Raw genomic sequence first — 12,275 nt, forward strand, 5'->3', positions numbered from 1 at the left:
AAAAAAACGAGTACTTTTTTTTTTTTTTTTTGTCGATGGTAAAAATCGAAAACCAAGACCTTCTGCATGGCAAGCTAGCGCGTTACCACTGGACTAACCGTGCCCCCAATACTTACAATCTTTAGATTGGAACCCCTTTTTGGCACTTCTGAGTGGTGTGCTTCGCCTGTGTGGACAGCGTGGGTTCTACAGTTCACTAAAACAATTTGTTACCTCCTTTCCTCATTTCTCTCCACAGTTTGGCGCAGATGTGCGGCCTTCACATCGTGGTGCACGCAGATGAACTAGAAGACCTCATCAACTACTACCAGGACCGCGGCTATTTCGAGGAGCTTATTAACCTCCTGGAGGCCGCTCTCGGCCTAAGAAACTGCATAATAACACAAAGAAACTGCATTTACATAAATAGGGAGGAGAACATATTATTTCTGTACTTCAATGTACTTCATTGGGTATATTTTAATGTACTCAAATATATATGTACATGAAATTTGACAGCTTCTGTGAAAAGAAAATATACATGTCCTGAAAGTATGGAAAAAATCCCGCTGCCTATTTATTCAAGTTTAACCTATGTATATTGTTCTTCCATTTATTCTGAGACTGTCGACAGATTTGGATAAGTCCTTCTATGGGGACAGAGTGACAGACGGACGACACCGAAGCGAAAACAATAGTCCGTCCCTTATACCTTTTTATTACTATTGTAATAATAAAGGAAGGACGGACTAAAAATACATGTCCTGAAAGTATGGAAAAAATCCCGCTGCCTATTTATTCAAGTTTAACCTATGTATATTGTTCTTCCATTTATTCTGAGACTTTGATCACGTAATATTAGGGCCCCAAAGTATTAGGTGGTAGAGAATGCCTCCAGCGCGCAGCGCTAAGCTCGCTTAGTGGTTACCTTACACTCGGGTTTTATTTTATTATTATTATTTTTTTTAATTAGTGTTTTACCACCTTTTTTTTATTGCGCCTTTATTTATTTTCAGAGTCTGTCATTATTTTTTGTTTGTATTTCATTTCCATTTCAGTGGCGAATATCGAGCTCTACTACCGCGCCATTCAGTTCTACTTGGACTACAAGCCTCTGCTCCTGAACTTACTCGTATTTCTATTCTTTTTCAGTGGCGAATATCGAGCTCTACTACCGCGCCATTCAGTTCTACATGGACTACAAGCCTCTGCTCCTGAACTTACTCGTATTTCTATTGTATTTCAGTGGCGAATATCGAGCTCTACTACCGCGCCATTCAGTTCTACTTGGACTACAAGCCTCTGCTCCTGAACGACATGCTCCTAGTCCTCACGCCCCGCATGGACCACACTCGCTCCGTTTCTTTCTTCTCCAAGACCAACAACCTACAGCTGGTCAAGCCCTATTTGCGCTCGGTGCAGTGTCTGAACAACAAGGCCATCAACGAGGCACTCAATCAACTCCTGATTGACGAGGAGGACTATCAGGTGAGCAAATCGGGGGTTGTGGGTTCGATTCTCGCGGAAAAGTTTCGATAAAGTCACAGGTCGATCGAGATCTATGTATATTAAATAGCTGAAGAATAAACCTAGTTTCTAGTAATCCCAATTAGCTAGAAAAGTAGCGCGCCTGCCTTGTAAGCGCTAGGTCACTTGTTCGATTCCCATCCTGTCCTCGTCTCTTCGATTTCGGGACGATGAGAGCTCTGTTGGGTGTGTCCACACATAGTCGACCGGCCATCAATCGATGTGACTGAACCGTCCACACTGACTCGACAACATAGATTCACCTCGTCGATCGACGTATGTTTGGACACACCTTTTTTAGAGTTCCCTCTATCAAACCTCTTGAAAAAAAAAGCCTCATCGTTTTTTCCCCTTCTCTCCCGCAGGGTCTCCGCACGTCGATCGACGCGTTCGACAATTTCGACACGATCGCGTTGGCGCAGAAGCTGGAGAAACACGAGCTGACCGAATTTCGACGCATCGCCGCGTATCTGTACAAGGGCAACAACCGCTGGAAACAGAGCGTCGAACTGTGCAAGAAAGACCGATTGTTCAAGGTAAGACCAAACGTTTTGTGTTGCATCTTTGTCACATTTGACATCTACATACCAAATTTCAAGTCTCTAGCTCTTACCGTTCTCGAGATATTTTGTTTACAGACAGACAGTTTTAGTTTGTTAACTTGTGTGTCGCTCTTTACCCAGCTAACTAGGCTAGGGAAAGAGGGACTTATCAGTCTTATTTGAACAGGATGATTATATTTCCATTGTTTTTTTCCTCCACAGGTAGTGCAAACTGCGCTCTCGGAAACCCAAGACCCGGAGGACATTTCTGTTACCGTCAAGGCCTTCATGACCGCGGATCTGCCCAATGAACTTATTGAGCTACTCGAGAAAATTGTACTCGACAATTCTGTGTTCAGCGATCATAGGTATTTTTTTTATTTTATTTTTAAGTTTAATAGAGGAACAAGGAGTATACCTGAAATTTCCCTTGCTAAAGAGTGCGAAGGGCATCCACTGGTAAAATTATGTAGCCAAAACCAAATGTCTGCCCAAAGCAGTCACCCTAGATAGGGCTGATTGAGAGGCGGACGAAAAACACCCTGTCTGAACACGGGAAAAGGCGAAAAAAAAGGAGCAAAGTTGCAATTTAAATCTGGATTTCGTAAAACTTGGGGTGTTCTTTGTTTGTTTGTTTTTTTTTTTTTTTTTTTAAAAAAACAATGCTCCGTTTCCTTCTTCTCCAAGACCAACAACCTACAGCTGGTCAAGCCCTATTTGCGCTCCGTGCAGTGTCTGAACAACAAGGCCATCAACGAGGCTCTCAATCAACTCCTGATTGACGAGGAGGACTATCAGGTGGGTAAACCGGGGGTTGTGGGTTCGATTCTCGCGGAAAAGTTTCGATAAAATTACAGATCGACCGAAATCGACTGAGATCCAGGAGGTCAATACATACACATCCTAAGTCGTTCTGTTTGGTGGAACAGGTCGACTATTCACAAAACCTCTCCACCAAGTTCTATCATTAAATTTTTGTTGGTTTTCAATGAGACTGGGATTTTGATTTCTTTTGATGATATCTTTGTCGATTTGATCATTCCATCTCAGTCGTGGTCTACCTTGCTTTCTGGTTCCTTCTATATTCATTTGGAAGTTCCAGGAGGTCAATACAAGACTTTTTTCCTCTGTGAAGATATGCCTCAAAATGCTTCCTAACCGAGATTATCGAGCAAAAAGGGCAAATGTTCTACTTTCTCTATTTTTCTTATTAATCATACCTACTCACCTTTCATTTAGGAGGTTAGAATGAAAATAACATCTAATAACGAAACCGAGATATTACGACAAGTTCTCTTGTAGGAATACAGTCGATCTTGGAATCAAAGCCTGTGTAGCGGCCCTGGCCCTGCACAACTCTGGTGTAATGGATTTCGAGCATTCTGATAGATATCTCGGTTAGAAAGCATTTTAGGGAACATGTTCATAGAGTTGTTGTTGGCAAATGTCAGGTTATTTGACTACTAAATCATTTTACCTCTGGCTTCCCAATATTTACCTACAATGTCATTGTTGACTTCCAAGGCAGGACAGGAGTTCAGGTGAACTAAGTTCATAGAACTGTTTAAGGAACATAAGGAACAAATAGGAGAAGATTTTGGACCTAAAAAAAAAAAACCTTATCAAGACTCGACAACATAGATTCACCTCGTCGATCGACGTATGTTTGGACACACCTTTTTTAGAGTTCCCTCTATCAAACCTCTTGAAAAAAAAAGCCTCATCGTTTTTTCCCCTTCTCTCCCACAGGGTCTCCGCACGTCGATCGACGCGTTTGATAATTTCGACACGATCGCGTTGGCGCAGAAGCTGGAGAAACACGAGCTGACCGAATTCCGACGCATCGCCGCGTATCTGTACAAGGGCAACAACCGCTGGAAACAGAGCGTCGAACTGTGCAAGAAGGACCGATTGTTCAAGGTAAGACCAAACGTTTTGTGTTGCATCTTTGTCACATTTGTGAACTACATACCAAATTTCAAGTCTTTAGCTTATACCGTTCCCGAGATATTGTCAAATTACACCTATAACCGCCAAAAAGCGGTAAAATGCCGCCCACCGTTGCACCGGTCTTAACCAAAAGTTTCCTGTCGCATCCTTGTCACATTTGACATCTACATACCAAATTTCAAGTCTCTAGCTCTTACCGTTCTCGAGATATTTTGTGTGTCGCATTCTTGTCACATTTGAAAGATACATACCAAATTTCAAGTCTCTAGCTCTTACCGTTCTCGAGATATTTTGTTTACAGACAGGAAGGACCAATGGCTGAAACTTTGGATTTAGGCTCTAGGGACCTCAAAACGTGTTTTGGCACTAAAAACTGACCATCGAAATTTTGACCCATTCCTAGAAAAAAAAAAAAAAATCTGGTGTGAACATCACACGACTTTCCTTATCCTATTGAATGATGCTTATTTGAGTGTTCTTTATCCGCCTTGTAGCAATTAAACAATTGCTGCAGTAAACTCATCTGGTCTTTTTCGTTTAGGTCCGTCCCCACCTGTCGTGAGTTTCATCCGATTTTTTTCCGAATATCCTGTAGGCAATGTAATTTAAATGAGAGTGTTCCCACAGCACGATTTTTTCCCGAACGACACAAAATGTCCTTGTAGGCAATGTAATTCCCACCTGTCGTGGGTTTCATCCGATTTTTTTTCCGAATGTCCTGTAGGCAATGTAATTTAAATGAGAGTGTTCCCACAGCACGATTTTTTCCCGAACGACACAAAATGTCCTTGTAGGCAATGTAATTTAATTAAGAGTGTTCCCACTACACACGACACGATTTTTTTCCGCGAACGACAAGTGAGGACGGGTCTTTAGTAAGGAAGTGCAGAATCTCTTCGTGAGAGAGATTTCTTAGTTCGTAACTTCTTATATGAGTTTTTTTTTTATGTTCTGTTGTGGAAACTTGTTAAATTAAAATTCTAATATGGAAGGTAGATCACTTAAGTAAGACCCCCTTCTCTGTTCTCAGATGCAACGAGCCAGGCGTGTGGTCTCAGCTGGCTAAGGCGCAACTGCAGAAGGGTCTGGTCAAGGAGTCCATCGACTCCTTTATCAAGGCGGACGATCCTTCTGCCTACATGGACGTGGTCGAGACATCGCACGCCACTGAGTCCTGGGAGGACCTGGTTCGATACCTGCAGATGGCACGGAAAAAGGCGAGAGAGTCCTATATTGAGAGTGAACTCATTTATGCCTATGCGAGAACCAATAGGTTGGCTGACCTGGAGGAGTTTATTTCAGGTGAGGGATTTTTCGAAATTCTTTAATTTACTTTTGCCTTGTAAGCGAGAGGTTGCGGGTTCGATACCTGCAGATGGCACGGAAAAAGACGAGGGAGTCCTATATTGAGAGCGAACTCATTTATGGCTATGCGAGAACCAACAGGTTGGCTGACCTGGAGGAGTTTATATCAGGTGAGGGATTTTTGAAAATTCTTGGTGGTATAGTGGTCAAAACGCTCGCATGGTGAACAGGAGGGCGTGGGTTCAATCCCAGCCTAGCTAGCTGGCAGTTCTTCAAAGGGTTCTCTATGCTTTTAAAAAATAAACACAAGTCCTCACGATGGTTGACTGTGATTCAGGACGAGCCAATTATACATATCTAGAGACGATAAAAAAAGATATCTTTTCTTAATTGTGCCACCACCATTCGGCTACAGCTGAAGCCGCTACAACAACTTTTTTTTTTTTAATTGAATTTTTCCCTCTTCTAGGACCGAATCACGCCGATATTCAGAAGATCGGCGATCGTTGTTTCGACGACAAGATGTATGAACCGGCCAAGATCCTCTACAACAACGTCTCGAACTTCGCCCGTCTGGCCATCACACTGGTACACTTGAAGGAGTACCAGGGCGCTGTCGATTCCGCGCGGAAAGCCAACAGTACGCGGACGTGGAAGGAGGTGTGCTTCGCCTGTGTGGACAGCGAGGAGTTCCGGTGAGTTGAAGAGAAGAAAGTCGAAAATTTACTGATTCCGACACTGTAGCCATTATTACTTTCTCTTGTAGTGTTTGACCGCTGTTTTTAGTTCTTAGCAGTGAAACAACTGCACTTTCCTTCCTATAGGATAAGGAAAGTAAAAATTTAAACTGCTCGGCCACAGAGGTGGACTTATCAAAACCTGTAACGTCTTCAATTTCCACTCAAAATATGAAAAACCCATCTCGCAAAATTTAGGACTGTCAAACGATCTTTTTCTTTTTGCACTTTACCTAACCCTAATGTCCATTTCTCACAGGACGCTATGGAGTATGCTGCCGAGTCTAAGAACACCGAGCTCGCGGAAGAACTGCTCCAGTGGTTCTTGGAACGGCGTAACTTCGACTGTTTCACCGCCTGTCTGTACCAGTGTTACGATCTACTTCGGCCAGTTAAACTGCTCGGCCACAGAGGTGGACCTATCAAACCTGTAATGTCTTCAATTTCCACTCAAAATATGAAAAACCCATCTCACAAAATTTACGACTGTCAAACGATCATTTTCTTTTTGCACTTTACCTAACCCTAATGTCTACTTCTCACAGGACGCTATGGAGTATGCTGCCGAGTCTAAGAACACTGAGCTCGCTGAAGAACTGCTCCAGTGGTTCTTGGAACGGCGTAACTTCGACTGTTTCACCGCCTGTCTGTACCAGTGTTACGATCTACTTCGGCCAGACGTCATCATGGAGTTAGCGTGGCGTAACAACATCATGGAGTTTGCCATGCCTTATCTGATCAACGTGACAAGGGAATACACCAGCAAAGTAAGTGATATGGATGACCGGCCAGACCTTTACATTTTTTTGGTTCGTTTCGGCCTACAGAGGACCACGTAATTCTTCTTTTCGTGTTTTCTCTTCATCCAGTAGATCTTCATTCTGGATGAATGGTCAGCCTTCTCTCTCCTCTGACCATTTAGTATTGGGTCTGGGGTCACACAAGGGAATACACCAGCAAAGTAAGTGATATGGATGACCGGCCAGACCTTTACATTTTTTTTGGTTCGTTTCGGCCTACAGAGGACCACGTAATTCTTCTTTTCATGTTTTCTCTTCATCCAGTAGATCTTCATTCTGGATGAATGGTCAGCCTTCTCTCTCCTCTGACCATTTAGTATTGGGTCTGGGGTCAACAGTTCATCAGATGACTTTACACCTTCACGAAATAGGGGTCTATTATGTGAAAGATCACGATTGCTTTAGAGGAAGCATTTTACTTGGGGCAAGAGACTATTTTGGGCCCCCAAAAGATCTGATCAAGCCCAAAACCTCAAGGGAAAAAAATGCAATAACTCGAACAAAAGTAAAGGATGACTTGTACTTGATTGCGGTTCGTGTTTTAGGTTGACAAGCTGGAGGACGCCGAGTCGAGAAGGGCGGAGGAGACGGCAGAGTCACAGCATAGTAGGTCAACAGTTCATCAGATGACTTTACACCTTCACGAAATAGGGGGTCTATTATGTAAAAGATCACGATTGCTTTGGAGGAAGCATTTTACTTATGGCAAGAGACTATTTTGGGCCCCCACAAGATCTGATCAAGCCCAAAAACCTCAAGGGAAAAAAAATGCAATAACTCGAACAAAAGTAAAGGATGACTTATACTTGATTGCGGTTCGTGTTTTAGGTTGACAAGCTGGAGGACGCCGAGTCGAGAAGGGCGGAGGAGACGGCAGAGTCACAGCATAGTTCCATGATTATGCGTAAGTATTTGTATACTCCCTGTCAGCTCCCATGGCGTAGTGGTCACTGCGGTCGCTTCGCACGCGGGAGACCCGGGTTCGATTCCCGGCGGGGTAAAAAAATATCATGCAAATGATTGATTTGAGCACCAAAGTTGTGATATAATAACTTAATAACAAAAACGACATTTATTTATTTATCCAACTGTGGATAAAAGCATTAATTTTTAATTTATCTATTTATTTATTTATTTTTTTTTTTCAGCCGAACCTCAATTGATGCTGACAGCCGGCCCTGGGATGATGGGCCCCGGCTATTCGCCCGTGCCTGGGGTACCTGCCTACCCTCCTACCTATGCGCCTGGGATGCCCTACCAGACGGGATATGGAATGTAAAAGCCACTGAGATGAATGTAAGAAAACACCATGGGAATGTCAAAGGTCCGGGAGGAATTTAAGTGAGCCTTGGGTTATGGAATGTAAGTAAAGAAAACGGAATGTAAAAATAACCATGGGAATTTTGAAGATCCGGGAGGAATGTAAGTGAGCCTTGGATTATGGAATTTAAGTAAAGAAAACGGAATGTAAAAATAACCATGGGAATTTTGAAGATCTGGGAGGAATGTAAGTTAGTCTTGGGTTATGGAATGTAAGATCGACCGCGAGAAATGTAAGAGAAGATTTCGGAATGTAAGAAACAACCATTGGAATGTAAAAGATCCGGAACGAATCTAACTCAGTCTTGGATTATGGAATGTAAGTGCGTTCATTCCATTACTTGCAGAAATAAAGAATGAGGGAATTTCAAGAAGATAGGGAATTGAAGGTCGGAATGTAAGGAAATTAAAATCAGAAGGGAATTGAAGGTCGGAATGTAAGGAATTTAAAATCAGAAGGGAATTGAAGGTCGGAATGTAAGGAATTTAAAATCCCCTTGAAAATCTGTTCAAATTGATTTAATTCGAATACTTGCACACTATTCCTATTCGGTGAAAATACCAAAAAAAAAAACTCAAAACTGTTTCGTTTTAATATAAGCCGGGCGTCGGTTCGAACTCTTGACGTTCGCGCGCCTCCCGGCTCACTTTACCTCCGCAAGCTGCGTCGGATTTTACAATTTTCCCTTTAAAAAACAAACTTGTTTTGATTTCAATTTTGAATTCATCCCTATGTTATTCTTAGAATGATTTTACCCATCTTTTTTCATTTTATTGTTTCCTTCCATTGATGTGTCCTAGAGGAGAGATGCGAGGGTGTAGTGTGCAATCTTAATTTCTAAAATAACAATCATGATAATAATAGTAATTTATAAATGTTTGTTTAATGGCCCCACCGTCAAAATCTTGGAACAAGATCTGATTGTTTGATTTTAAACTTTTTAGCCAATCAGATTGCTTGATTCAAGGTTGACTTAAACCAAGTTTAGACTAGAGGAGGAGAACTATCGATAGTCGGCGCCATCGATAGTTATCGATAGTTTTTTTTATTACATATTTGCCTTGTTTCTAAAGGTCTTATCCCCCAAAAAGACCTAACCTATTAGGTTAGGTCTTTTAGGTTAAACCTAACCTAATTTAAAGAAAATTATTAACTGTACACGTATAATTTATGTAGGTCACAGGGTTTTATTTCAACTTTTTTTTTTTTACAAAATATATTTTTTTTTTTCACTTTTCACTTCTAAAACGACCAAAACAAACGAAAAAGGTGCAGAAAAAAGTAAAAAACTATCCAAAACTATCGATAGTCAAGCCTCAACTATCGATAGTTATCGATAGTTGAGGCTCTAGTTTAGACTCGGATTCGGTCCGCCATAAAAATATTCACAAATGAATAGCACGGTTGTTTGCTTGCTGTGCGAAAGGTCTCCGGTTCGATATTTGGTCAAACATACTTGGCATTTCTTCTCTAGGACTCATCAACCATTTTTATTTTATAGATTATCGTTTCTCTCATATTTCATTATTTTATTCCATTTTAAAAATAAAAGATGATATTAATATGTTTAATAGCAAATTTAATTATAAATATTGTTTTGTTTACACATCATTAAGAAATAGTATACATAGATTTTCGTTTGCCTTCTTCGGTTTGGGGAAAGCGGTTTGTTCGAAGTTCTTTACGCACGCTTCATGTCTCTCAACTTGATCACAGATCGTTGCGTGTGTGCGCCATATTTGCGTAAATTTCAGCCTTAACGAGAGAAGTTTGCGTAAATATTCAGGTCTTAACGATTGAAATTTGCGCTAATATTTCAGGTCCAAACGAGTGAAATTTGCGTAAACAATGACCTTTCAACTTTCAAGAGATCGTTGTGTGGCTACGCAATATTTGCGTAAATTCGAGGTCTTAATGAGTGAAATTTTGCGCAAATAACGATCTGTCGAAAGGCCAAGTTGGACTTGTAGTTTGTGTAACGGGCTTGATTAGCGTTATTCCCCTGTTTTAAGAGAGATCATTTATTTTCTTGCAATAATTTTCTTGCAATATTTTCCGTGTTCCAATTTTTGAATTGTAGGGCAGAGCTAAAGATTGGTAGAGACAGTTGAGCGAAAGTTATCTAATTTAATAATATTATCTACACCGAGGTGGAGTAGGGGGAGGTGGCTTTACCAGTAAACTGACGAATATTGTTGACAAAAGCTGTTTTTAAATCCGTTTAGTCTGTGTCCAATGACCATCAGTACAGTAGGATTCCCCCCCCCCCCCCTATTTGCACGTGTAAAGCCTTAGCCTGCAACAATAAATTGACCATAGTAAGAGACCTAATAAATGTATGTTTTAGACTCTCTCTCTTGTTATCTTTTATAATATATTTTACTCTATTATTTATTCTAGAATGTAAGAAACAACCATGGGAATGTAAAAGATCCGGAACGAATCTGACTCAGTCTTGGATTATGGAATGTAAGTGCGTTCATTCCATTACTTGCAGGAATAAAGAACGAGGGAATTTCAAGAAGATAGAGAATTGAAGGTCGGGATGTAAGGAATTTAAAATCAGAGTGTAAGGTATTTCATTTCAACCGTATTTAAGATTTCAATGAATTTCAGTTAACTGTGAGGAATAAAAGGCGCAAGAGCAAGGAATTTAAGGTGAGAACTGTAGGGATTTACAGATCAGATTGTAAGGTATTTTGTACTTCAAGGACTTTCAGTTCAATAGTGAGAGGATTTAAGCCCAGAAAGATATTGAAGTCTCGTAGGCTAAAGTACAGTTTTGTGTGTGTTTGTTCTGTGTTGTGTAAGTTGTGTTATTCATTTAGGAATACTTTCAAATTCTTTAGAGCTAGGACAAAACTATTGTATAGAGAATTTTATATTCAGACGCTTGAGTGGGAGATAATCACTAGGCGAAGAATAAGGTGGTGATACACTTCTTCTTCTTTTTCCTAGCCTTTTCCCACTTAAATATAGGGTGGGCGTCTTTTGTCAGTCCCTCCCAGGCATTGTGGTTATACACAGGGCTAGTTTGACGAGGTGAATCTATGTTGTTGAGGCAGTGTACGGTTTCAGTCGACATCCATCGACGAGGTCGACCATTGTCGGGGCTGACACAGGGCAGAGAGTTAAAAAAAAAAAGTTTTCCCTGTGTCAACCCAAAACATCAAATTTTTGGTCTTCAGGGCGCAACATTCATGTTTGGACACACCTTAAGAAACACTGAAAAAAAAAAAAAAAAAAAAAAAAAAAAAAAAAAAAAAAAAAAAATATTTACCACTGTGATATCTTTCCACGCATGCGTCTTTTGCTCTTGAATATTATCCTTCTTCGTTCATGTTTCAATAGAGTTACGTTATCACTGGTTGTTTTTCATAGTGAAGATTTTTTTTTTTTTTTTTTCTCTAGAAACCCCTGGAAAATACCCCCCGGATACCGCTTCAAAGGGGCCCTCTTTAATTTAATTTTCTTTTCTTTTTTTTTAGAATGCCCTTGGAAATCTGTTCAAATTGATTTATATCGAATACTTGCACACTATTCCTATTCGGTGAAAATACCAAAAAAAAAAACTCAAAACTGTTTCGTTTTAATATAAGCCGGGCGTCGGTTCGAACTCTTGACGTCGCGCGCTCCCTGGTCACTTTACCTCCGCAAGCTGGCGTCGGATTTTACAATTTTCCCTTTAAAAAAAAAACTTGTTTTGATTTCAATTTTGAATTCATCCCTATGTTATTCTTAGAATGATTTTCCCATCCTGTTTTTCATTTTATTGTTTCCTTCCATTGATGTGTCTAGAGGGAGAGATGGCGAGGGTGTAGTGTGCAATCTTAATTTCTAAAATAACAATCATGATAATAATAGTAATTTATAAATGTTTTGTTTAATGCCCCACCGTCAAAATCTTGGAACAAGATCTGATTGTTTGATTTAAACTTTTTGCCAATCAGATTGCTGATTCCAAGGTTGACTTAAACCAAGTTTAGACTAGAGAGAGGAGAGACTATCGATAGTCGGCGCCATCGATAGTTATCGATAGTTTTTTTTACAATATTTGCCTTGTTTCTAAACTCTATCCCCCAAAAAGACCTAACCTATTAGGTAGGTCTTTAGT

The 12,275-nt window shown here is 40.5% G+C and overlaps 1 protein-coding gene across 1 annotated transcript in view; it reads left to right on the forward strand.

Annotated features, from left to right (window-relative positions):
* The window catches only part of LOC103508931 (clathrin heavy chain), a 14,662-nt gene extending 6,096 nt beyond the window's left edge, over nt 1-8,566 (forward strand). The window contains exons 3-8 of the mRNA XM_026823405.1: nt 1,226-1,467; nt 1,872-2,042; nt 6,300-6,407; nt 6,694-6,807; nt 7,669-7,744; nt 7,989-8,566. Coding sequence (XP_026679206.1) covers nt 1,226-1,467; nt 1,872-2,042; nt 6,300-6,407; nt 6,694-6,807; nt 7,669-7,744; nt 7,989-8,119 — 842 coding nt within the window. The 3' untranslated portion in view covers nt 8,120-8,566. The remainder of the gene's footprint in view (nt 1-1,225; nt 1,468-1,871; nt 2,043-6,299; nt 6,408-6,693; nt 6,808-7,668; nt 7,745-7,988) is intronic.
* The last annotated feature ends 3,709 nt before the right edge of the window (nt 8,567-12,275 follow it).

The sequence above is a fragment of the Diaphorina citri genome, unplaced genomic scaffold (assembly GCF_000475195.1).
Source record: "Diaphorina citri unplaced genomic scaffold, Diaci psyllid genome assembly version 1.1 scaffold448, whole genome shotgun sequence".
Classification (NCBI taxonomy): domain Eukaryota; kingdom Metazoa; phylum Arthropoda; class Insecta; order Hemiptera; family Psyllidae; genus Diaphorina; species Diaphorina citri.